Here is a 27802-nt window from a genome sequence, read left to right as displayed (position 1 = left end):
ATTCGCTTTGGGAGCAACTCTACACTGACTAACTCTCTGCACACGTAGCTCTAACTCCGTGGCACCCCCCACCCCGGCACGTGGAAGGAGAGGGTCCTTGCTACCCGAGCGGTTGCTAAGGAAAGAAAGAAACCGAGGGACCAAGGCAGCTTTTTCCTTTCCAAGAGAGCCCCCGGCACAGCGCCGTCTCCTGAGCGCCCGCTGCACCGAGCCACCCCGAGACGCGAGGGGGAGAAAGGCGAAGTTATGAAATCGGGGGCCAAGGGGCCTGTGGAATGAAAGGACGGGGCCGGGAACCCCGCTCGCAGCCTCCTCGCCCCGCCTGCCTCTTATAACCTCATCCTCGCCCATCCCCCCTCCTTCCTCTCCCCCGCAGCCCCTCCTCCTTCCACCCACCTCCCCATCTCTTCCCGCTGCACCCCCGCCCTTCTCTCCCAGTCCCTCCTCCTCCCCACCCACCTCCCCCTGGCTGCAGCCCCCCGCCCACGTGCTGGGAGCTGCGTGCTGCTCCCCACTGACTGACTGACAGGCAGGCGGCCGCCCTGCCTCAAAACCCTCCAGCGCCTCGCATCCTTCAGCTCGCTCCTCCGCAGAGCAGCTCTCCGGGCCGCGGCTGCAGCGTCCGGGGCCCCTTCACCTTCCTGGCCTCGCCGCTTCTCCAGGATCCGTCTGTCAAACCGCTTGCTCTTCGGCCAGGATTGCTCTGCGCTCGGCACAGCTCCGCTGCAGCCTGGCTTTGCCCTAGTGACTCCTCGGGGTGCCGGGAGCTTCGCAGGGCCGGTCTGAAGCTCACCTCTGTCCCGGCTCTTTTGTAAATACGAAGCGCGTTGCGGAGCGATGCAGCGTGGAGCCCGCGGCGCACCGGCGCTTGCTCTCCCCGCGGCTTGCTGAAGGCGCTTTGGAAGAGGTGGCTGCAGCACCGTCCCTCCCGGGCAGGGAAAGAGGGAGCAGCGGCCCCCCAGCTGCCGAGCGCTGCGGCCTGAAGACGCCCCCCGAGTGGAAGTTGAATTATTTTGCACCCGGCCTCCCTCCTGCTCGGGTTTTCCAGCTGTCCAGTCGCAGGATGGGGAGACGGCGCGGGCTTTGCCCGCAGCTTTATTGCTTGTGGCTGGGCTGTGTCGCGCTGTGGGCGCAGGGAGCAGCCGGGCAGCAAAAGCAACAGCAGGTCCGGCCCGCGGGGGGAACAGACGCCATCTACCCAGCCTCGGAGAATCGGGAGGACGGAGCAGGGGCCGCCACCAGCCGGGTCCGCAGGAGAGGCCAGCAGGATGTGCTTAGGGGGTAGGGAAGCACTTCACCGCAAACGCACTTCCATGCAGCTCACATCTACTGCACACAATGCAGCATAGCCACCCCCGAGCAGCCCCTTCCCGCTCACCTCTCTGCAACACAGCGCCACGAGCACTTCCATGCAGTCCACAAGCAGCTCCGTGTAACCCCCACAACTTCATCGATACACCCCCCAATCCCTCCAGGCAGTCCACAGCCCCAGCCAGGCAAGCCCTATTCACCAACACCTCAGTGGAATCTATTACCAATCCGTGTAATCCCCACACCGCTACCTTCACACAATTCACAGCGGTTTCCATGTAACCTCTCCCCACTTCAAAACCGCAACCGGTGGTTCTTGTGTTTGTCTTCTTCACACATGACATTTCCTTTCAAACTCACTTATTAGTCCAATTCAATGTTGTTTTAATTCTACATTTTGGCCGCGATTTAAAAAAATAGCCTCTTAGATACTATGATTATGTTTGAAAATAGTTACTTGCATGTAAAGGTAAACGTAAAAAAGTGGTGCTATTAACAAGTAACAAATATTGCTTCAATTTTGTGATCACTGGTATTACAGCCTTAAAAAAACTTTGAGGTAGGCTTTGTTTTGCATGTTAAACGATGTGCTTGCAAAAGAGGATGGTTTTGTTTGGTTTGAGGAGGAATTTTGTTTCGTTTAAGGTAGTGGTGAAAGGTGCTTTTTTTTTTTTTTATTTTGGGGGGAGGGTGGGAGTTTGCTTTTGTTTGGCAGTTCATACAGTTTTGTTGTGCGTGGACTGTAGATTTTTTTCCCTTCTGCATATGTAAAAAAAAATGGATGTGCCTTTACATTGACTGACATTTTTCTGTGCACATTTATTTGTATGTATGTGACAGGCCAAACGTGTGTGGCTCTAGATTCCACTCCTACTGTTGTCCTGGATGGAAAACGCTCCCTGGAGGAAATCAGTGTATTGTTCGTAAGTGTCTGACTTTAGGTTTTTACAATCTCGTAGGAAATAATCTTCTCTGAATTTTTCTGCTGCATCCAGTATAAAATAGTGGAATATATCTTGTAATTCATTTTGGCAAGTTCAATCTTCTAGGTTACACTTCAAAAACGAAATGATAGATTTAGTGGCTCACAGTTCCTATAACGGAAACCTTAGGAATGCCCCAAACAAAATAGTGATTTGCCAGGAGACATGGATCAATTTAGTTTTTTTTTTAAAAAAAAATCATAAATTGAGTGATCAATACTGAAAAAACAAAAATGTCAAGCAAATGGGATCTGAAGTTTTCTAAAACTTCCGTGGTAAATTTGGAGTTGCAATATAATGATACGATAGGAAACTTTTTAATATCCAGGTGTGTTCACTTATTTTCCTGCTTGTCATTTTTAGTTGTGTTTTAATAACTATAAAGCATGGAGGCTCAATGATTATTGCACTGGTCATGCTAAATCTTGTGCTGACAGATCTGGCTATTGTTGACATGGTTTGGCAAAAAAAGGAGAGTCTGCTGAGCAGTCTACTTAAGAAAAATTGTCTACCTAAATAGGAAATATAAAATTTAAGGGTTTTTGTCTGTTAAATTGCTGTCCATTTTAGAAGTGTGCGTTTTGCTCTTTGAACTTCAGCTTTAATGAAAACTGCACCTACTCATCCTACCCTTTGACTACCCTGTGTTACTTTATCTAATAAATACATCAAATTTGCAATTCAAGAACACATTGCTCTCCAGTTCTGCTGTGATGTGCTTTGTAATGCTTCAGCTAACAAATCAGACATTCAGTGGGGGATGGGAGGAAAATCTATTGGCTTGTAGAAGTTAGAGCTGGAAAGACCTGCCATGTCATTGAGGCCATTGCCTTGGCAGCACATGACTACTGGCCTTTTCACTTTTGTTTATTTTACATAGTTAAGTCAGTCGTGTTAACATTATCTCCAACTACACCAGATATTCTTGATCTTAGGTTGACCTTAATGTTTTACAGGCAAAGGATAATTACAAATTCAGAACATAGAAGACAGCAATACCAAACTAGCTGTTGAATAATAGGAGCACCTGAGTGTGCTTAATTCTATTTTTGTGGTTAATGGTTGACTCTGAAAGTTACTTTAATGTAAAATTTATGAACAGCATATATGGACAAATTTTAAAGGTATTTAGGTGCCTAAAGATGTATCTGGGGTGCCCCATGAGATTTTCAAAGCCCCCAAAAACTAATTCTCATTGTAATCTCTCAAAATCTGGCCAGTAGTGCATACTAAGGGCCTGATCCTAGAATCTATTCACATGCTAAATTTGAATTTGACTTATTTGCTCAAAGGGCCCTATCCTACTCCCACTGAACTCAGGATAAAAGTCTCTTGTTGACCTCAGTGGTGCAGAAATTGGGCCAAAATGACTATGAGATTAGGTAAATGGTTTGCACATGATGCTGTTTTTAATAGATGTTTTTGATTATGAAATAGTTTAGGAACACATTTCTACATTCATACTCTGCTTTTGTTGTGACCGGAGACTCCTTTAGAACACTTTGTAGTTAGAGCCTTTTCTGGCCAAACTAAATGGCTACTCCACTAGCAGTACCCTAGTGGAGATTCATCTTATACCAGCAAAGAGTTCTTTTGCTCGTAGAGCTTATACCAGTTCCCCAAATGAAATAAGCATTGTTTGTTTGTTTTTGTTTTTGCCAGTATAAATACATCTACATTGGGGCTTTTTGCCAGTTTTAAAAAATGTAAAGAATCATGCCCCTAACCAACCAACATTATTATACTGGCAAAAGTTTCTAGTGTAGACCTGGCCTTACTCAGGAAATAGAGCTGGCCCATTTTTCTGTGGGTTAATAAATGACTTAAAAAATCAACTCTGGGTCTCTGGTGTTGGCCATGTATTGTAATTCAGATGCCTGACTCTATCTTTTCAGTTAGCCAATGAAAAAGGATTCTGGTTTTTTTGCATTAATCAAGGCAATACTACTAATTTTAACAAAACAGTGAATTATCTCTTCCTCTCCCCTCCAATGGGAATTTCTTCAATGATCTTTTTTCCAAATCTGCTCCCTTAGATAGTGATATTTGTTCAGCTACTCTACCCACAACTCCTATAAAAGAGCTGGTATCTGTATATTCTGATTTTTGAATATCATCAGACTCAAAATGTCCTCTTTCTGAATGATAAAGATGAATAAGTTTTCTGTGAAGAAAATCTGTTCAAGATTTTTGTTGTGGTAACTGTCTGAGAACAGTAAAGAGAAAGAAGCATGTGTTTATGGCTCAAATGGTACATGAAGACTCCTTTGCCAACAAGGTCTTAATTCTGCTTTATTTTTAATTCAGTTTTGCTGTTGTATTACTATGATGTCAGATTAGGAGCTGATCTCTCTCTGCTTAGATATCTTGGAAAAGAGTCTATTGAGGTGGAACTATTTAATTTACCCATCCCAATTCTTGGGAAACCATGAGAAATCTATTTACTGATAATATGTCAGGTGGAATTTAGCCTGGGGGTTATAATATAATATATATGTATTGTGACAGACCCAGACCAGTGGGGTACAAGAGTCTGGTAGAGGGCAAATATACTGGTCACTGGATGAGTAGTTTTCTGTTCCCTGAGTGACCAGAGCAGGGACTGCACTAGAGTAATCAGGAACCTGCTAGAACCAGTTAAGGCAGGCAGGCTAATTAGGACACCTGGAGCCAATTAAGAAGCTGCTAGAATCAATTAAGGCAGGCTAATCAGGGCACCTGAGTTTTAAAAAGGAGCTCACTTCAGTTTGTAGTGTAAGAGTGTGAGAAGCTGGGAGCAAGAGGTGCAAGGTGCTGCTGGAGGACTGAGGAGCACTAGTGTTATCAGACATCAGGAGGAAGGTCCTGTGGTGAGAATAAGGAAGGTGTTTGGAGAAGTAGCCCAGGGAGTTGTAGCTGTCATGCAGCTGTTACAGGAGGCACTATAGACAGCTGTAGTCCACAGGGCCCTGGGCTGGAACCTGGAGTAGAGGGCAGGCCTGGGTTCCTGCCAAACCTCCCAATTGACCTGGACTGTGGGTTCTTCCAGAGGGGAAGATCTCTAGGCTGTTCCCCAACCCACATGGTGAATCTCTGAGGCAAGAAAATCTGCCAATAAGCGCAGGACCCACCAAGATAGAAGAGGAACTTTGTCACAGTATATGTGTGTATTCACACACACACACACACACACACACACACATGGATTAGTTGAATTTTTGGTAGGCTAGATTAACAATTTGTCATGTATTCCTTGAAAAGAGTTAATTTCAGCACATATTACACTGAGACATCACACTGCATTGCAACTTCTGTTTAAAAGTGTTCATCAGTTTAGAAACTATACTCTCCTTATTTGGTTGGAAGGTCTCTGACTACTTGCATCATTTTGTAATGAATGCATCCAATTATAGAGATACTGTATGTAACTTTCTTTTTTAATCAAATTCATTGAAGCTTAGGTCAGCAGAGGGTAAGGATGAGCAGGGACAACATATTCATAGATAGAAGTGAGAGGTTTTTGATGTCCCTCTGTGGTGCACCAGGTAATGAACTGAAGAGAGGTGTCCATGGTCTGCAAATGTGAGCTAGGGATTGTGTGACTTTAATGGAGAATTTCAAGGAGCACATGTGAAAAATCGTGCCTAGTTTGGCATTGATAAGGAGCTTCTGTTTTCAGGGGAAAGGTGTTAAGAAAGTTGATAGGTCTCCTAGAGAGAACATTTTTACTTGGCTAATGGAGCAAGAAAACAATATACTTTATTTTTGCTTTGATAAGAAAGTTAGATTTCTTCTCATTTCATTAACATTTTTTCTTAAGTCAGAACCCAGGATACAAAATTCTGGGACAGATACAGTCCCTGTCTGGGCTTTCTCAGGTAGTGGCTTGGAACGCAATTTTGCAGACTAAAAATTTCCTTTGCATTCTTCCATCAGGAAGAACAGCATTTCTGTCTCTTTCCCACTCCCACAAAACTAGTGGAGATGTTAAGCCTTCAGAGCATGTGGGTCTCCCAAGAACCATGGGGGCTGAGGTCATCCACATGTGGACTCTGCATGTGTACTGTCTCCTACAAGAACTTGTTCTTCAGTGGTGTTTGTGTGGGGTGCTGGCTCCACTAATGTTCTGGAGCTCAAATTCTGTCCCTTGTACAAAACCCCCCACAACATTTATTTGGCTTTAATCAGGACAGAGTTCAGGATTTGGCCCTTAGCATTTTCATGCTTTTATAGTTATTCTGTGAGTGGAACATCCATTAGAGTCAGTGGGGAAATATGCGCGCATGAAGATAGTTAATATTAGCACAGCCTATTACATAATATGTACGTACTGCCCAGAGGGTTTCATAAATCTACCATCCTAATGACAATATGGAAGTGTTTGCATGCTTGCCTAATTTCAGTAATTCTTTATAGGAAGGTTTATTTAACGGGATAATACCACATCTGATAGACCCTAAATATGAACTACTGTCCTCCCTCAAAAGGTCAGCTTGAGCTTTAAAATCTATCTTTAATCAGGAAAGGATAAGTAATTCTCCACAATGAGGTCTGAAATCATTTTAAAATTAACATATTTTTTAAATACATGACCCAAACAAAACCCATCCAATAACCTGAATTTGTAATATGTAGTGCTTTTGTATTTAGAGGGCATCATGTGCAGTCAAATCTCAGTTTCCTACTTAGACAGAATGACCTAAAGACAGTCCAAAACTTATAGTTTTTACTCTATTCCATCGCCTGTTTTGGAGGCTGTTGTTTTTTAATTAGGAAAAAGTGTTTGTTTTTGTTTTTGTTTTTTTTGTTTTCCATTTTAAGGCTACTATTTGGAGAGTTATATTTTGGTCCTTTCCATCTTCAGAGTGTTGCTTTGAATTTGATCACAGAAATGATTTACCAAAAATCAACTCTTCCTACTATTTTTGAGTTTTATTTTGGCATATATCTAACATATTGTTTAACTGCATCTCTGAATTGAGTAATTTTCTGGCTTGGGTCAAGGCATGCATGTTTTCTCACTCACTTCTCTTTCAAACAATAAGTTATGAGTTTAGTTCATTAACAAGCATTTCTTTTGTAACTTAATTCTGAAAACACTGCTATTCACTGTCTTAAATGCTTTCTTCCTCAGCAATTTGTAGAAATAGTTGTGGTGATGGATTTTGTTCCCGTCCTAATATGTGCACTTGCTCCAGTGGACAAATATCACCTACCTGTGGATCAAAATCTAGTAAGGACTTAAAATATTTGCATTGCTGTTAAAGAGCTCTCTTAAATTGATCTACAATAAGCATCCATTTTTCAAAAATACTTTAATGTATAGAACAAATACCTTTTTAAAAAGTCATCACTATATACAAATATGTAATTTATACTTACTGCTTTAGTTCCGTCAATAGGCATTGCTCTCTGAATGATATGACAAACATGCATAGATGTAATACAATTTTCTAATTCTGAATTTTTGCATAAAAAGTTGGTTTAAAAATCCTTCTAGATATGTAGGAGTTGAAAGTTATGCCATATATTATTGAAGTTATTTTCCCTAGATTTTATTTTAAATGTCTTGATGATTTGTCTCACAAATGTAGGCATATATAGCCATTTAAAGAATGTGTATCTCCATTGAAGTATATATTATGTGTATATGACTTTGCTGTTCTAATATTAAAGCTAATGTGTGTGGTATGTGTTCTATTGTAGTACAACAGTGCAGTATCAGATGCATGAATGGTGGTACTTGTGCAGATGACCAATGCCAGTGCCAGAAGGGGTATATTGGAACTTACTGTGGACAACGTAAGTACCTTCTCTGTCATGCTTACATTTGACAAGCAGGGATCAATCCTACAATCCTTGCTCATGTAAGTAGCTTGGCGTGTATAGAAGAACAAAAGAATCCAATTCTATACATAAGGTTACATATGCAGAGACATTGTGCCATGTCTGAGGATGTAATACAGAAGTCCCTCACTATGTGGACCAGATGGGGCTGCAGCTATGCTACTGTCTTGAGTCCTTTGCACCTCCCACAGAAAGATGTAAAATATTACATTAATTTGGAAAACAATAAAATGATTAAAGGCAAGAGATTGATTTATGAGGAAACATTAGAAGGACTGAATGTCTTGTGTGGCCAACTGATTACTAATTAGCAGAGAATCTGATAAACAGGTTACAAGTATTTGAGAGATGAGACTGTCAATAAAAGAGGAGAATTGTGTAAGGTGGTCTGTAGGTATGCAAGTAGGAGTAAATGAATGAAGTAAAAAAGAAAAATTAGATTGAATAGCAAGAAAAAAAATCTATAAGTGGAAGAGCATAGTAAAGAAATAAAGAAATCTAGGCAAAGCACTGGGGAACATTCTGTGGGGCAACCTTGCACATGTCATTCCAGTTTAGCTTTCAACACTGAATTTGCCACTAACTGGAGTTGCTTATTATCAAAGTGCTTAAAAAAAAAACACCTATGCCCTGGATATTTTATTATAAAATGGAGATAACTCAAGAAGAGAGTCCAAGGAAAGAGACCTTGATTTTTGTGCTCAAAATCAAAGTATAACACTACAGCTAAAAGTTTTATCAAAAGATTTATACTACCAACCTCTCCAAAGAAGTGAAATATTTTAGAAAGATAGAAAGTAAAGCCACAGGAGAAGACAGTTACTGACTTACCTAAAAAAGTTCTTGTATCTGGATTTGTGAAAACCTCTCCACCATCCTAAGAGGTCACCAATTGATTTGTGAGCCTTTCCTCACCCTGGCAAGACAGATATGTCCCAGTGGACTTGATACGTTTGCAACTGAAAGGTAAATGATAGCAGACATGGAGTACATGTCATCATATTAGCAGCATCAGAGAACTAACACTAGATCTGGTATGAACAGGTGGCTGTCATGAACACCAATAATGCAGTTGAGCAAAACCAAAGTCCTGTTACTTCTCTGAACCAGTCACTGTCCACTGAATGATCTTTGAAAAGAGAAAAGATAAGAACTTAAAAACTTACAGCTGGTGTTACTATGGAAACACCAAGCTGAACTGAATCACCTTATTTTGCTAGGAAGTTCATTCTTCGTTGGTTTCAAGAATATATATGACATTGATTGGATTCAAATGGATTTATAGGGCATTCGTTGTTTGAGTCACCCAAATTTGTACATGGTTTGTGTGTGCAAATTGTAACCCACCACTAGATTTATTACTGGAGAAGGCACATAATATTTCTAGTGATCTGCATCAAAGTAGATAGCTTTAATATCTGACCAGGACACCTTAGGTGATTCACTATTGGAGGCTACGTGGAGATATGATGGCTCAATGGATCTCCCAGGTGTCCTAGCCATGCTCATTTCTGGCCAGCACTGCCTACTTTTGGGGTTGCACTGTCTGCATACTTGCTGGTAAAGTTGGAGTTTCTGATACCTTTGCCATTATAAGTACCCCATATTGGCAAGCTTGCTCATGTTGGAACCCCACAGGCCTGGGATAACTGACATATCCCAGGATGGAATATAATTATTGTAGCTTTAGTTTTTGAGAAACTAGTTTAGTTTAGTTTTTTCAGAAAAATCATAATTTTTTTAATATATGAAGACTGCATGAATATATAGAGGTTATGTAACTAGTTTAATTTGGAAGGATTCCCTTTCTAACTCTATCTTGGTGTCTAACAAATGATTCCATGGTGCAGTAAAACTGCTTTGGTTGATCCAGCCACTTGAGGCCTCCCTTTGTGCAAAGGGATCCTGTAGTGCTGTGGAACTGCAGTAACAGCTTGTACCACCTCTTTGCCTCCCCTCAGTTGCCTGTACAGAAGTATGGCTGGGAAAACAGGGGATGGCTCAGGAAGACACTTATACTCTAGCAATCCCCAACTGCCAGAAGGGCTCCTAGGAACCATTGGCAACCAGGGGAATTTACAACAGCCTTCAGGCTGCTTAAAGTCTTGCCTGAGGATAAACTTTATCAGCCTCAGAAGCAGGGAAACCCAGTCGACTTTAAGCCACCTTTGCCCACACAGCTTCTATGCTCTTCCCATGCAGCCCAGGAGTTGAGCTAAAGATAGAGTTCCAAGCATTAAAATATGGCTCTATTCTAAAACCAAAATATGTAAAAGTGGCATCTTTTCATTGAACTGTGATTCTTATGTGTGTTCACGTTGTCTGCTAACTTTATGGCAGAAATAAGTTCTTACTACTATTTGTGCCTGTTAGTGCTGCACAGCCAGGGCCATTATTCAGCAAAGCACTTAAGCCTGTACTTAATTTTAAGCAGCTACTTACTTCCATCCCCATTCAGCAGAGCTTTCTAGCAGGTGCTTAAAATTAAGCACATTTAAACAGGTGCAAATGAGGGTGGAATTTGGCCTGCAAAACTTTATTACTAGGGATGATATGCAAGAAGGTTTTCAGGTCCAGATTGAGTTTGTAGGGCAGTTTGAAAAACATTTTTACTTGTAAATTGAGGACTGTAAATTGGAAGAACTTTAACATTAGAGCTCATCAGAAAACAATAAAAAGATCAAAAATAATTTTCTGTTTTACAATGGCACTTTTCAGATTTGATAAATATTTTAAGGAATTTTACTTTAAAAAAAAAAAAAAAACTTGGGGAAACTAATCCTAATAAGTTCTTATTCCCAGTTCGGGATTAATGGGTAAAACCGATTTGATCTTTGTATAGCCAATAGTTTGTGTTATGAATGAACAAAACATCTCCTTAGGTTGATGGTAAGTATGAAAAGTTTCAGTCTGAAAAGTTTTTGAGCAGATTTGACTGAAAGCTGTCTTTTAGCCTTGACTATCTGCTACTCTGTACTAATGCCAATGAGGTCTATTTATTTACAAAGATAAACTATTAATATTACATCAGAACTTCAACTTTTTTCAAACACAGCTGTCTGTGAAAATGGTTGCCAGAATGGAGGACGTTGTATTGGACCCAACCGCTGCGCATGCGTATATGGATTTACTGGCCCTCAGTGCGAAAGAGGTAAGAAAAATAGGGAGAGAGAGGAATAAACAAATCTGCAAGCAAGTTTCTAATAAGCCTTTTGTTGTTCAAAATGTTTCTTTCCTTTGACTGTAGCATATCTGATAAGCAAGCACAATGCTTTCATTGTGATTGAGGAAAAGCTGAGTTCTTATAGATTTCTCATTAACTTTTGTGTAAAGTCAATAGACAGTAGGCCAAACTCTGCTGCCAGTTACACTGAGTGCACTAGGCAGATCTGTTTGATTGCACTGGAACCATATAACTGTAACTAAGCAGAATTTGGCCCAGTTTTCCACACAGTAATTGTTTAAGGGAAATGTCTAGAGCTATTTATGTTGATGTAAGAGTGCCTTAAAGAAATATTTAAAATAAGAAAAAATGGATAAATTATAATTGTCTAAGGCCATGATTAGGCCTTAGACAGTTGTTGTTAATTAGGTCCTAATCCAGGAAAGCACATCTTAAGTGCTTTCCTGAATTAGGACCTAATTTAGTAATTTTATCATTTTACTATTACCAAAGAAGCCATCAGCTTATTATTACAAGGATAGAAATGTCAGTCCTAGCCATGTCACTCACAACAATGTTGAAAGTATTTAGTACTAAACGTAAGCAAAATTTGTTTTTAGTTGAATTTGGACTATAATCGTCATATTAATCTTGAAAGACAATAATTCCATATATAAAAATTTCGAGTAATGCGAATCAGTCAATCAATAAACAGGTTTACAACATATTTTTCCTCTCAATGTGTTTACTTCAGTTTTTGTTGCAGATAACAGCTAGGAGTATTCTCTTTATTTTTAAACCACAAGGCCTTCAAATGAACAATAATATATCTGACATTGTTCATTAACACTGCCAAATACTTCTGACTTGTCAGGCAAACAAAAAGAACACTAATATTAAATTGAGCCAAAAGTGAAATGTCCCTCAACATACTTTCTAATTTTAAAATATTCTTGAAGACTGCTTTTCAAAATAATCACTAGAATTGTACATCCTTTAACGTTAACCTGTCAGCATTAGTCAAAATTGATGCTGGTTTGCTTGGCAAAAATAATGTTCTTTGTCTTTCTCTGGCCCAGTTTATTTTCAGTGTGTTTGCAAATAACTTTTCTCATCAAAAAGCATAATGAAGAAGGGAGCAACAGAGATGAAAAGCTAATGACTAGAATGCATTATACCCTCTCCTTACAATACTCAATAAGATTGCCTTTTCTAAAGTAGTGGCATTGTGCCTCAAGACCCTTGGGTCATCCTATGTTATTTTAAACACCTAAATTTAGGAGTTTTCTCTCCTGTAGAGACAAGTGCTTAGTTCCATTTGCACTAGGGAGATGTACATGCATTGATGGGGAAAATAGACTTCTTAAATTTGAGGTTCATACTGGGTTAAATTCAGACCTGGTATAAAGAGGAACAACTTCCAGGGAATTATTTGTTTCAGGTTCAATATACAGTGTTCAAATGTGATTAGAGAGAACACTATTTTACCACTTACATATATCTTGCACTTATTTGGCATACACTGCATGTGTAACTTACATGCTCAATGGGTAGAAGTGTAGCAGGAAAAGAAACTGACACAAGGGAGTAATATAAAGCAAGCCCTGATTCCTACCATGTATACCCATTGAAAGTCAAATTTACTAGTGGTTACAATACTTTGCCACAAGCAGCAGAGTGACATAAGTGACGAATTTGGCTCTTTGTCTAATTGCCTGTTGCTGTCAATCTGAATATCAGATTTTAAGAGTTGCCACTGTTAGATTAGTGTTTGGTATTCTAATCTATTACTTATCCAGTAAATCCCATGGGGACTGTGAACTCCAGACCTAATTCTGATATTTTGTTTTAGATTAATTAACATGGAAAGTAATATGAAGCAGCAGTCTGGGAATTATAATTGATATTTATACAAATATGTAGAAATCTTCATTGGATAAAATGTGTGCACTTCATTTATATTGGATTTTCAAAGGTGCCTATGGGAGCTGAGCACCTAACTCCCTGAGGCTGCTTTTAAAATCTCAGCTTTAGTTCAGAGTGGAGAAAACTCTTATACAAATCTAATGGTTCAGGTTATATGCAAGGGACATGAAGCTGTTATCTGAATAATAAAACATTGTTTTTGTTGCATTTGGGAAGGTGTTTGTGTGTGAATATTGTTTGGTTTCTCTTGAACATAATAGGCTTGATTCTGATCTCAGTTATGCTGGTTTCAGTAGAATGCGAATGCCTTCAAAGGAATTGCTCCTGATTCTCACCAGTGTGAGATTGAGGGGAGGGATAGCTCAGCGGTTTGAGCATTGGCCTGCTAAACTCAGGGTTGAGAGTTCAATCCTTGAGGGGGCCATTTAGGGATTTGGGGCAAAAATCTATCTGGGGATTGGTCCTGCTTTGAGCAGGGGGTTGAACTAGATGACCTTTTGAGGTCCCTTCCAACCCTAATAGTCTATGATTCTTCTGAGGGCCAGATTCTGCTATCCTTACTCTGAAAATAGTCCCGTTGACTTCAGTGGGACCCTTCATGGAGTAAATGGGTCAAAATCTGGCTGAGGATGATTTTGGATTTTTTTTTTTATAGATTGTTCTATGAGAGGAAGATGCTCCAGCTTATCTATTTACAGTTTTGTTGAGTTTTAGATGTCAGTCCCAGAATATGCTTTCTGACAATGCATTAGGAACTTTAGATTCAGATTTTCAAAGCCACCTGAGGTATTTGGATGGACAAAATTTAGGCAACCAAATCTTTTAGGTGGCTTTCAAAGTCTTCACCCAAGTGTACAGGAACAGAGTGGCATGCCAGATAGGGATGACCTCATCACCTGAGGTTTAGCCTGCTGTATATAATAACTGACCAGCAAGAGAATTAGCTTCATTAAAAATATCAACCATAGTAATTCTGTCCAAATTCCGCTTTCTGTAACACTGTTAAAAGTACAAAGCAACTCCATTTAAATCAATGGAAGGAACTGTGAGCAGAATTTTGCTATATTGTTATATATTCTGGAAGTCATGCAGACTTTTTTCCAGCCTGATGGTGAAAGCAGAACCAGTATTATACTATTACATGCTTTCCTTTGTTCATTTAATATCAACAAAGGTCTGACTGTATGATCCTAATTTGACATTAATTGCTCAGTCTAAATGCATGCTTACTCAGTAATATAATATCATTACTTGAACAGGCAATATGTTATAGGTGTGGTAGCATATTTTTGATGTGTGGTTTAAAGCAATCCTGCTAGAAGTTTCTGAAATAATTAAAGATGGGGGGGGGGGGGGGGAACAATTGTGGATCCGGTCTCAAGGCTTATTTTAAACAATGTATGTCTATGGATTAATATACTTAGTAAAATTAAACTGGGGGGGACACTTTTTGAGGAAGGGAGGGGGAGAGAGAACAATGTTTTCAGGCACAACTTTAAAAATACTTGGAAGATATTTAGAGTTTGTAAGTCTTCTCATTATGGGTGAAATTCATCAATCCCTGCACAGAGCCTGGGTACAGTAGGGATTGGTGGGAGGGGACAGAATCCAAACCCAACTCAGTGAGCAGGTTGCATGGCAGAAGTGCAACCACCGTGTGGCCAATATTTTAGCCTATGGACTGGGATAGCAGTTCATTCTCCTAGTGCCCCCTTGTATGGATGTTTCTGACCACAAGATCCACATGTCCACAAATGTAGTGGTCACATACTCCGCTCACCTTCAGGCTGATAAATCTGGCTTTGGCAATGAGCCCACCTTTGTAGCATGCAAGAGGCATCCAGCTCTCCCTTTTGGTTTGCTCAGTCTGAGCCACCATTATTTAGGGGGTATTGGAGAACTTAAGTGGTACATGAGGACTGTCTGAATTTCAGCCTGTGTTAACAGTAGATATGTTTGCTGTCTTTCAAAAAGGTTTTCCATGTATGAAATATGAATATTGATCCATCTATTCCTGTATTAAAAAAATTGAAAAGGATGAAGTCATGAGCAACAGTATTGCTCATTAAAAATATATGCCCAACATATATTTTGGTCATTTTAAAATTATGGGAAACATTAATCTCATGTGGTTTATGTAAACTAGCATACACAGAACTCTGTAAAATATAATGCATGTCTGTTCTTTTCAATGGCAATTTGCAATTTACATTCTTTCCTTTAGTAATAAAATAAGATCATGCTTTACAACATGATGAAAAAGGCCTGATTCTTATGTACAGTGGTGGTAGTAGGCACCTTAATAGTCCACAGTAAAATAAACAAAACAAAACTCTGTAGTTTGCTTCTGAAACAAGCTTTTTAGCAATAGTCCTTAATTTTTAAACTAAAATTTTATAGTTAAAGTTTAGATGAACTTCCCTTGTAAATCACATTAGCGTTTTAAAAGACTTCATCTTGTTTACTTTTTACATTACTGTATTTTCAAATGCATAGTTTTTATTGTTCTGTAAATTAAGGTCTTTTAAATTAGGTATTTTCCCCCTAATGTATAACACATGTAGCTTTCCTTCAGATTGGCCTCCCAGACTCAGTTATATGATAAAACGTGACTGCTTATTCAGCTATCTGGGCTCCTAGCAGACTAATTTCCGGGCTGGAGACAGGAGGCTGAGCAGTAACTAATGACTGGCATGATTACAGTATTTAACTTGAGACTAGCTGCTGGGATAACAAGAAAGCAGAACCTGTTTTGGAGTGCCTGCCTTATTTTCTTCTGATCTATACAATGACCTTTTGTACTTACTATCAAAAGCTGTTCTTGTGGTCAACTCCTCCTCTTTGGTTTGTAGACACATTAGGTTCAGTCTGTTGGAAAGTTAAGGCACTTGATTGTCTGTTGCTTAACATTGAATGAGTTATGAAAAGGTTATATACTGAAATAAATATTCTGCCTCCAATAAGCCTGTGTGTAAAATAATCCCACCATTCAAAGGCCCAATCCTTATTGCATGCACGCAAGTAGTCCTTACTCAGGTGAATAGCCCCACTTACTTCTATGAGACTACTTGAGAAAGGATTACTTGCATGAGTAAAGGTTTGTAGGGCCCGGTCTTTCATTCAAAGGAAGTTTGCATCCTTGTATTTCTGCACACAGTGTTGTCTTTTAAAATTATCTGGGAGGTGTACAGACCCAAATCGAAAGACAGAGTGTCTGAGGGAAAGAAGAGATGCTGGTTCCACTGTAGGCTATAGGGAGAGGGAAGTTGCGCTGCCCCCCTGCCAGAGCACTGCAGAAAGAGAATCCTCAGGCTTTGGTGCTGTTATGGAGGCTCACTGTACGTGGATGTGGTGATGCTGGAAGGGATTGGGGAGTGGGAGGCAGTAGAATAAGGTAGCAGTAAATGCCTCTTGAGTCTTATGTGGCAGGTTGGACTGAAGTCCTCTATGAAAGCTCCTCCTTGTCCTATGAAAGGTACATCAAAGAGAGGGTCAGACCACACACCAGTATTCATGATGTCTTTTGATGGTAGCAACAGCATGAGAAAGAGAAGCAGTTCAACAGCTTCAGTGCATGTGGTGAAAAGTCCTTTTGGAACCATTTGGAGGTCTTGGACTTGTTTAGTGCCTCAGAGCTCAAAAATTCTGGAGAGCCTGCAGCCACACAGATGACCAGGTTATTTTCAAGATACCTGTGTTATCTGCTAGCCAGCAATGCTATTGTACTATAGCTCAAGAAAGATAAATACCTTATAAAGTCACTTGCTTTATTTAAATTGCCCGCCATTGATCTCTCTCGTACGCATATGGCATCTGCAGAGCAACAGTCTAGAGATTCAGTTGTAAGTCCATAGACCATTTCAAGGTCTCCTCTGGTGCTGGGGATACCATCCATTTCACCTTTGAATCCATATTTGCAGTACTGCATTATGATGTGTGCGACGGGTTGGGTGTTCTCATTGCAGTTGCACAAAGGGGAGTCTTCGGGTTTTTTTTTTTTTTTCCCCCACTTGTCCATCAACTAGCTGGGTTGTCCATGGCTTGTTTGGATGCAGTTCAGCGCGATCCCAAGTCTGCCTGGCTGGTTGAAACCAGGAGGGGCAGCTGGTTGGGTCAGTAACAACGTGCTTGTTTGGAATAGTGGGTGAGTTCCAGGCATTTGGCCATTGCCTGGCCGGCTCCAGAGACACAAGGTGGCTGTATGTGGTCCATAGAGGTTTTAGCAATTTGAGGAATAGTTGGGATATATTGTCCAAAACCTGCCAGATGGAAAGTTCAGGTAGTCATTGGCATGTTTATGTTCTCATGCTGTGGCTATAGGTTGACGGATAGCTGGAGGTTTGATGCTTGCTAATACAGAAAGCCACAGTAGCGGTGCTGATTTTAAAGTTCCTGTGATGATTCACATGGTCTAATTCAGATATCTAGCCACCAATTGGGTATGGCAGCTTCCTGTCCACACCAGTGCACAGCACTGTGCAAACTGAGTACACCAGGGTAAATGCTAATGTTTGTAATAGTGGGGCAGTTGATTAGCAGGAACAAGCTGGGCAACTTTTGGATAACTTTGATGCAAGTTTTCACTTTGGAGGCTACTTTCTTGAGGTGGCCAGTGTGTGGTCAAGAATGACACTGAGATGTTGACTTTGGGCATACTGCACAGTTTCACTACAAAACTCGACAATTAGAGTGTTTGTGCAATTCTGTTCTTAAGGTGGAAAGAAGAGACTAATGATTTGCTTGGCTTTGGTCTCAACTTCCATTTTTTGCAAGCACTCCACCAAGATCTTAAGGTCAGATGTAAGGGTCACTTCAAGTTCTTTAAAACTATAGGCCTCATGTCTGAGCGCCAAATCATCAGCATATGCAAACTTCTGCACTATCGCTTCAGGTATACCACTTGTGCAGACATTGAAAAGTGTGGAAGAGAGTACAGAGTCTTGTTGTAGCACATTACACAGTGTGTGGCTTGCTGGTTTGATCTCTGAGGTATACGTACATCCTTCAGCTACTAGGCATGAGATTCTGCAGCTGGAGAATCTGCATGCATTGGATAAGTTTGGAAGGATGGACTGCTACTGAAACTGGCCAGACTGGATTGTATGTCACTGACAGATCAACGAAAGCAGTACCAGTCATAAATTTTCAGTGGAATATGGCCGAGATGTTTGTAGTGAGAGCCAGGACCTGGTCACAGCAACTTCTGTGCAGTTGGAAACCAGCTTGCTCCTTGTGTAGGCTGGCTTCCACAACAGGACTGATTTTGGTTCAGAATCGTAATCTCCATCTTAAAGGTGGTGCTAAAGAGGGAGATTCACCTATAACTAGAAGGGTCATCTACAGGTTTTCCAGACTTTAGGAGTGCAATGAGCTTGGCTTCTCTCTACACACAGGAATGTTTTTATCAGTCTTCAGGATGCTGGTGAAAAACTGCATCATCCAGTTCCATGCCAGTGGACCCAGAATATATGAGAACTTGGGATAGATGCAGCCTTTTCCCAGTTTGATGTAACCATTGCAGTGACAAATCACTTTACTTGTGAATGGTCCAGACCATGGGGATGATGGAGTGCACGTGGATGTCACCTGCTGGAGTTGATGCCAGACTTGTCTGTGATATTGATTGTCCATTGGCTGTTTTGATGTCCACAGATGTTTAGCAATGATGGCATTAGCTTTCATGTGTGGCCTAGTGGCATGTGCGGGATTTGTAGGCCCCAGGTGTCTTAGCAGGTTCCAGGTGCATCTGCTTGAGCGTGTGAAGTTTAGACTTTCTACATATTCAAGCCACCATTTCCAACCGTGATGCCAGGAGAGCTTGTCCAATTTCTGGATCTCTACAGTCGTCATATTTGTGCAGGAGCTCTTGGGTCTCTGCAATACGTACAATGACCTGTGTCCCTAAGGGATGTTATCCTTGGTGGTGGTGATTAGGAGTTCAGTAAAATGGTCAAAGTTTTCCACATTGGGGGAATGTGGGAGATTGTATTTTCTACAGTTGTAGTGAAAGTGGCCTGGTCTGCTTTTTGAATTTCTAGTGTAGTGCCAGTTTTGAGTAGAGAACTAGGATTTGAATGCCACTAGGGGTTAGTACTGGTCTGTGCTGTGCTGTTTGGGAAATTGTCAAGGGCCATCTGCAATGCAGTTATCGGTGTGCCTGTATTGTCTTGAGAGATGAACACCAGGGCAGCATCCCACCATCCATTATGAACTATGAGCTGGTGTTTAGCACAACTGATGCTCTAATTACCAATAGGCTAATTTTCTTCCTCACAGGAGGCACAGTGAGGTACATTTTATTGTTTGCATTACTGTAGCACCTACCAACCTTACTTGAGATAGTAGTCCCATTGTACTAGGTGCTGTAAATACACACAGACTGATTCTTACTATGCCACAAAGAGCTTATCTAAATAGACTAGACAAAGGAAGTATTTTTTCCATGTTACAGATGGGGAACTGAGGCACAGATTGGAACTTGCCCAATGTCTGTGGTAGAACAAGAAATCAAACCCAGATTTTAGTTCCAGCCCAGTGCTTTAAATGCAAGGCCATTCTTCTGTTCTTCTTAGAATGAATAATATTTACTGCCATAAGTATGCTCCATGAGTGACAGTGTGACCAGTAGTGAGAGACACTTTGAGCAGAGAAGGAGGAGAGGATAATATGGAAGACTTTTTTGTGAACAGTTACTCAGTGATGTCGTCATGTGCACCATGCTGCCCACCAGCTAGTAATCTTGTGACAGCTGCATACTGGTCTCTGGTGTTCCACTGACTCTTTGTGTGTGTGTGTGTGTGTGTGTGTGTGTGTGTGTGTGTGTGTGTGTGTGTGTGATGGTGGTTTCAGTGCATAATAAGAACTTTTTTACCAGCTGTAGTACAGTGACTGTTAGCATACCAGGTTTGTCTGTCAAGTTCCTTTTATTTGCATATAGCTGACAAACATTTGTATTCAACTGCTCAGTGGCTGAAGCTCTCACCACACGAACAGGAAGAGGAAGGGGAGCTGAGCTCTTTATTTTATTCCCTGCAACTGCTCCAATCTTTGAATGGCTGGGAGGCTTCAAGACCAGGCTGAGAGGTCTGTGTAACTGCTGCTGATACTGCTGGCAAAGTTTATTAATTTCTTACACCTTTGTAGTCCTGTGACTAGATATGTGCAGTGCTCATGCTTTATTCAACAGTGTTTTCTAGGTGTAGGACTATGTTTAGAGGTCTTTATTACTGCTTCTGGGACAATTTATTCATTTTTTCTTGAACTATGGTTAATTTATTTTGGAATGCCATGACTGCTTATCTCTGAGAAAGTGGAACCTCTTTCCTGCTCGTCTGTGTGAACATGCATTAGACAGCAACTTAATTCTTTTGTCACTACAGAGCTTGTAAGAGATGCCAGATTAACACTCTTGGAGATTGAAGTCCTTTCTCTATCAATGGAATTGGTACAGAATAGGAAACAGGAGAGCAAGATTTTCTACTCTTTTCAATCAGTGTGCCTCAACTCTAACTTTGAGGGAATACCTCTAAGGGTAGTTTAGTCTCCATCCCCATTTAGTCCTTGACCTCTGCTGAGAGTGCCAAAAATGTGCTAGTTTTCATTATAACATCACTTGTTCAGCAGGTACAGAGTGTGGGGTTCCATGCGGAGCAGATAAAACACACGACCACTGTGGTTGCAGGCTGAATCCGAATTCTGTTTATTGCAAGCTTTCTTTTATAGTTTTTTCTTAACATTACATAACACAATTAGGCTATAATAACACATCTACGGATTGGACAAGAAGGAGAATCATGTGTTTATCACATGTATAGCCCCACACCGATTGGTTCAACCGTTCCTTACATAAGGCCATGATTTATTACCTTGTTTACCTCATCTTATATAATCCCTAGACCACCAGGGGGCCTTACATAAGGCCATGATTTATTACCATGTTTACCTCATCTTATATAATCCCTAGACCACCAGGGGGCCTTACATAAGGCCATGATCATCTTATATAATCCTAGACCACCAGGGGGCCTTACATAAGGCCATGATCATCTTATATAAATCCTAGACCACCAGGGGGCCTTACATAAGGCCATGATTTGTTTACCTGGCAAGTGTCCCATCGTGACCCTTACCTCCTTATGGAACTTTTCATTAGGTTGGTGTAGGGATGATACATCCCCACATCTCCCCCCTTTTTCTTAAATAAGGAACTTATTAAGAAACGTAATATTACGTAAATGCCCACGAAAACCATTGGGGTGTAAATAAGGTCTAAAGGGATCCGATGGGGTGGCCATGAACAAGCAAAAAGGTCTTTTTGGCCAGTTTGGTTTGCCCAGGTGACCCAAACATTTTGTCGTGGGTTAACAAAAGGTACAGAGTTTGGACATACAAAGACCCCTGCTCCTATAATAAGGAGTCCGAACAAACAAAAGTACAGCATTATCAGGTGTCTAGGTTGTAGCAAACAACAAGTGCAAGTCCGGTGCCGCGGGGTCGTCGTTTGGCTTCTGCATGGCGGCGTCCAGTGGCCGGTGCGTGGACACGTTATTCCGTCCAGTGCACCCAATCGCGCAGCCCCACAAACCACAACGAGGACAGGGGGTAGCTACATCATTCGCCGGAGGGATCTTATCCGGTGGTTCATTCCCGCGTTTCTGCCCCCATTTCAACAAACGGGACAACGCGTCAGAGGGAAGCTTCTCTCTCCGCTTTTTAGCGATGGCACCGTCTCCTCCTCTGCAGACAAAGCAGAGCCCATTTTATCAAATGCAGCCGCTCACCTGTGAGCTCACTAACGTCTCTCTCGGACGACCAGGAGCCGGTATCCTCCGGTACCTCTTGCCGCGGCTGCCACCTCCGCCTTTTCTCACCGAACGCTTCAGTCGGCTGTGAGCTCACGAACGTCTCTCTCGGACGACCAGGAGCCGGTATCCTCCGGTACCTCCTGCCGCGGCTGCCACCTCCGCCTTTTCTCACCGAACGCTTCAGTCGGCTGTGAGCTCACGAATGTCTCTCTCGGACGACCAGGAGCCGGTATCCTCCGGTACCTCCTGCCGCGGCTGCCACCTCCGCCTTTTCTCACCGAATGCTTCAGTCGGCTGTGAGCTCACGAATGTCTCTCTCGGACGACCAGGAGCCGGTATCCTCCGGTACCTCCTGCCGTGGCTACCATCTCCGCCTTTCCTCACCGAACGCTTCCGTCGGCTGTGAGCTCACGAACGTCTCTCTCGGACGACCAGGAGCCGGTATTCTCCGGTACCTCCTGCCGCGGCTGCCACCTCCGCCTTTTCTCAAACCATGTTCAGTTTTTGGTCGTGCTCCAGTTGACACTGAGCTTGGCAAACCATCTAAATCTTGGTAGCCTGCCCTCTTATTCCCACAGATTCCCTTTCTCTGATGATCTCTGTGAAGAAGGCCTGTCTCCACCTTAACAGGGCATGGCTGTTTGCGCTTTTTGGTAGAAGGAGTGCTGGAAGGAGAAGAGCCAGCACTGAGAGCCTTTTTAATATCTAAATTCAATTGTTCCAGTTTCTTCATGAGAGATGACATAGAGTCTGACCTTTCAGATCCTTTTTCTGGTTGGATCTGCTTTCTCTTTGCTCAGCTTTTGAGACAACACCTGTTGGGTCTACTGTCTGAGAACATTGATCCCTGCTCCACTGGCGGCTGTGTTTAGTATGATCTCTGCTAGCTCACTCTGGGCAAAGTCCTGGCTGCCTTGATGTCCAAGCCGAATCACGTCGGGGTCACCATTTGTGGGGTTCCATGCGGAGCAGATAAAACACACGACCACTGTGGTTGCAGGCTGAATCCGAATTCTGTTTATTGCAAGCTTTCTTTTATAGTTTTTTCTTAACATTACATAACACAATTAGGCTATAATAACACATCTACGGATTGGACAAGAAGGAGAATCATGTGTTTATCACATGTATAGCCCCACACCGATTGGTTCAACCGTTCCTTACATAAGGCCATGATTTATTACCTTGTTTACCTCATCTTATATAATCCCTAGACCACCAGGGGGCCTTACATAAGGCCATGATTTATTACCATGTTTACCTCATCTTATATAATCCCTAGACCACCAGGGGGCCTTACATAAGGCCATGATCATCTTATATAATCCTAGACCACCAGGGGGCCTTACATAAGGCCATGATCATCTTATATAATCCTAGACCACCAGGGGGCCTTACATAAGGCCATGATTTGTTTACCTGGCAAGTGTCCCATCGTGACCCTTACCTCCTTATGGAACTTTTCATTAGGTTGGTGTAGGGATGATACATCCCCACACAGAGAACCCCAATTAATATAGTCCACAGAAGAGCCACTACAATGCTAGCTGCAATGAATTGGATTCATTTTAGGGACCTAGAATCAGATTTTTAAAGACATGTTTAGGTACCTAAATACTAGGGCATCGATTAATCCCCGTTTAACTCCAAAAAAGTAATCACGATTAAAACAATGAATTGTGATTTTAATTCTATTGTTAAACAATAGAATACCAATTGAAAACTATATTTTTGGATGTTTCTGCATTTTCATATATATTGTATGTATTTGAAATCAGTGTATATATTTTTGATTACAAATATTTGCACTATAAAAATGATAAACAAGAGTATTTTTCAATTAATGCATTCAGTATTTGTATGAGAATCTCATTGTTGTGAAAGTGCAACTCACAAATGTAGTTTTTTTTCGTGTATTTACATAACTGCACTTAAACAAAACAATCTAAAACTTCAGAGCCTAGAAGTCCACTCAGCTATTGGCTGAACAAGAAGTAGGACTAAGAGGAAAAAAGTTTTACATTTACAGGAGATAATGCTGCCCTCTTATTTACAGTGTCACCAGAAAGTGAGAACAGGCCTTCACGCAACACTTTTGTAGCCTGCATCGCAAGATACTCATGTGCCAGATATGCTAAACATTTATATGCCCCTTTATGCTTCGGCCACCATTCCAGAGGACATGCCTCCATGCTGACGCTCATTAAAAAAAATGCATTAATTAAATTTGTGACTGAACTCCTTGTGGGAGAATTATATGTTCCCTGCTCTGTTTTACCCACATTCTGCCATATATTTGATATTATAGCAGTCTTGGATGATGACCCAGCACATATTATTCATTTTAAGAACACTTTTTTGCTGCAGTTTTGACAAAATGCAAAGAGGGTACCAATGTGAGATTTCTAAAGATACCTATGGCACTAGACCCAAGATTTAAGAATCTGAAGTGCCTTCCAAAATCTGAAAGGGATGAGGTGTGGAGCATGCTTTCAGAAGTCTTAAAAGAATAGGGTGACCAGATGTCCCATTTTTATAGGGACAGTCCCATTTTTGGGGACTTTTTCTTATATGGGCACCTATTACTCCCCACCCTTGTCCCACTTTTTCAGTTGCTATCTAGTCCAATGGGGAAACTACAGAACCCACACCACCAAAAAATAAAATCAACCTTCTGCTGGTGGCATCTGACTCGGATAATGAAAATGAACATGCATCAGTCTGCTCTGGATTGTTATCGAACCATCATCAGCATGGACGCATGCCCTCTGGAATGGTGGTTGAAGCATGAAGGGACATGTGAATCTTTAGCATATCTGGCACGTAAATATCTTGCAATGCTGACTACAACTGTGCCATGAGAACGCCTGTTCTCACTTTCAGGTGACATTGTAAACAAGAAGCAGGCAGCATTATCTCCTGCAAATGTAAACAAACTTGTTTGTCTCAGCAATTGGCTGAATAAGTAGGAGGACTGAGTGGACTTGCAGGCTCTTAAAATTTTACATTTTTATTTTTGGATGCACTTTTTGTACAGAATTCTACATTTGTAAATTCAACTTTATTATAATGAGATTGCTCTACAGTATGTGTTAGGTGAATTGAAATACTTACTTTAGTTTTTACCATGCAAATACTTGAAAACAAAAAAAGTGAGCACTGTACAGTTTGTATTCTGTGTTGTAATTGAAATCATAGTTGAAAGTGTAGAAAACATCCAAAAATATTTAAATAAATGGTACAGTATTCTATTGTTTAACAGTGCAATTGATCACAATTCACTTTTAATCACTTGACAGCCCTACTAAATACCTTTTAAAATATAGCCCCTAGATGTGGAAATTGACCATATGTCCTTGATAATTCCCTGAAAAATATAGTTCCAGTGTTTCTATAGAGCACATGCTAAATACATTCAGAAACATCTCCTTTTTTGGGCACTCTGAGAGATTTTATGAAAAACAGTAACAAAGGAGAGCAAATGAGTGTTACACTATTTAACAAAGTTCCTCCTCTATTGTGGTGGGTCCTGTGCTTATTGGCAGATTTTCTTGCCTCAGAGATTCACCATGTGGGTTGGGGAACAGGCTAGAGACCTTCCCCTCTGGAAGAACCCCCAGTCCAGGTCAATTGGGAGGTTTGGGGGGAACCCAGGCCCACCCTCTGCTCCGAGTTCCAGCCCAGGGCCCTGTGGACTGTAGCTATCTATAGTGCCTCCTGTAACAACTGCATGACAGCTACAACTCCCTGGGCTACTTCCCCATGGCCTCCTCCAAACACCTTCCTTATTCTCACCACAGGACCTTCCTCCTGGTGTCTGATAACACTTGTGCACCTCAGTCCTCCAGCAGTACACCCTTTCACTCTCAGCTCCTTGTGCCTCTTGCTCCCAGCTCCTCACACTCTCGCACTACAAACTGAAGTGAGCTCCTTTTTAAAACCCAGGTGCCCTGATTAGCCTGCCTTAATTGATTCTAGAAGCTTCTTCTTAATTGGCTCCAGGTGTCCTAATTAGCCTACCTGCCTGAATTGGTTCTAGCAGGTTCCTGATTATTCTAATGCAGCCCCTGCTCTGCTCACTCAAGGAAAAGAAAACCTGCTTGACGTGGGACTAATAGATCTCTCTCATCGATCACTCTCCTGTAGCCCTCTGGCCTGGAGGGAGGGAGGTAGGGGGCTGCTCCTCCTGCTACTAGGCCCTGGGCTCTCCCTACAACTGCTACTGCTGTTGCTGCTCCAGCTACTCCCCTGGCTGGGCCAGACCCCCCGCCCCTCCCCTTCTCTGCTACCTGCTTGCTTGTTGCCTGGCTGCTAGACCCTGCCACCCTTGGTTGCTGCTGCTCACTTAGGCTTGCCACGCCCTGTTGCCACCATTGGGCCTGATACAGCAGCCAACCTAAACTGCCTTTCCTTTTTGTTGCAAGCGCACATGGGTCCATGTCTTCTTCCCCCCCCCCCATTCCGTTTGGACTAACCCCCTTCCCCCTGCAGCAAGTCCCCAGCTTTGCCCCTGCTATCTACCCTTTTGCCCCTCTCCCTTGCCCCAGCTCCTCACTAGCTCCAGTTTGTTTTTCCCCACCCTTTCCCTCTGCAGCCTTTGTCTGTTTGACCCGCCCCAGCCTCTGAAGCTAGCCCTGTGGTTCCTCTGCCCCATTCCCAGCCTGATTGTTCCCCTCCCCGTGCGGTCCCCTTGCCCTGATTAGCTCCTCCCCTCATGCACCCATGTCCCCTCCCATGCGCTTGTGCCCCTCCCCATTTTAGTTAGAACCTGTCTCACTGCACCCCCGAATGCTGTTATATCCCCCCTTCCTTGGTGCAGCTAGAGGAGCCGGAAACCCTCCCCGAGTCGGTGACTGACCCCTAGCCCTTGATAGTCCCCTCTCCTCCCCCGCCCATCTAGTCCACCCCTTTTTGGTGCCCTCCTCCCCTGCCTGCAGCCTAGGGGGGAGGAGTGGTCGACCTGCTTTCCCCTCTCCCTGCCCCCTCCGGTGTTTGTTCTGCCCCCGTCCTCATTATGGCAGGGGACAAGGCGAGTGGGACCCCTTGGGCAGACCCTGCTGCCCCTCCTCCACCCACCCCACCATCGTCCCTCCCCACCCCCAGCCTCTACCTCAACCACCGCTGCCGTGCTACCTGCTAATGCCCCTGCTGGAGCACCGGCAGCAGTGGGTAACGAGGTGACCTCTGCTGCTGCTACGTCCCTTGCCCCCTCCGACTCTGGGGGAGCCCCCCAGACGGCAAGAAGGGCCAGGGCACAAAGAAAGGTAAAGGCCCCGCCAAAAAGGCCAGGCCCTCCATGGTGGGGGCTGCCTCCAGTGCCGTGGCCCCACCACTGGCCATGGTATCCCTCCCCGCTGTTTCCTCCACCAGCTCTGTGGGTGTCCCTCCCCCGGCCTCCAGGGCATATGCCCAGGTGGCGGCGACCCCGCCCCCAACCCCTGCCTGCTGCTGCATCATCATCTCAACCAACCACCGCCTCTGCTACCATCTATAGCGGCTGGGGCCCCTTCCCCACCTTGACCAGGAAGCACGGCGTCCATTGCCTCCTGGTACCTGCCTCACCCCACGTGGAGACCTACGTGCGGGTGTTGGCGAAGGTGGTGGGGCCCACGGCCATTGTGGCGGCCTCCAAAATGTACGGAAAGGTTGTCTTCTTCCTAACATCGGAGGCCACCGCCCAGCAGAAGGGCCTGGTGGTGGGGGGCGTGTTTGTCCCCCTGGAGCCGCTAGAAGACCTGGGTGCCTGACTGGTCCTGGCTTCTGTCCCTCCCTTCCTAATGCTGCCCTGT

The 27802-nt window shown here is 42.7% G+C and overlaps 1 protein-coding gene and 1 long non-coding RNA gene across 3 annotated transcripts in view; one reads left to right on the top strand and one right to left on the bottom strand.

The window, feature by feature from the left end:
- The first annotated feature begins 487 nt into the window (after window positions 1-487).
- Window positions 488-27802, top strand: part of FBN2 (fibrillin 2) — a 257739-nt gene continuing 230424 nt past the window's right edge. The window contains exons 1-5 of one of the 2 annotated variants that reach the window (XM_005303063.4): window positions 488-1281; window positions 2152-2234; window positions 7408-7506; window positions 7980-8075; window positions 11176-11271. In XM_005303063.4, coding sequence (XP_005303120.2) covers window positions 1064-1281; window positions 2152-2234; window positions 7408-7506; window positions 7980-8075; window positions 11176-11271 — 592 coding nt within the window. In that variant the 5' untranslated portion in view covers window positions 488-1063. Of the gene's footprint in view, window positions 1282-2151; window positions 2235-5124; window positions 5144-7407; window positions 7507-7979; window positions 8076-11175; window positions 11272-27802 lie in introns of those variants that run through there. The other variant, XM_065599317.1, reaches the window with a different exon arrangement.
- LOC135984347 (uncharacterized) lies at window positions 20891-23506 on the bottom strand. The gene is made up of 3 exons (XR_010602283.1): window positions 23275-23506; window positions 21152-23206; window positions 20891-21083 (listed from the first exon to the last, which is right to left on the bottom strand). It is a non-coding gene; the product is annotated as an uncharacterized LOC135984347 (long non-coding RNA).

The sequence above is a fragment of the Chrysemys picta genome, chromosome 6, assembly GCF_011386835.1.
Source record: "Chrysemys picta bellii isolate R12L10 chromosome 6, ASM1138683v2, whole genome shotgun sequence".
NCBI lineage: Eukaryota > Metazoa > Chordata > Testudines > Emydidae > Chrysemys > Chrysemys picta.
This window is presented reverse-complemented; position numbering and strand designations above follow the sequence as displayed.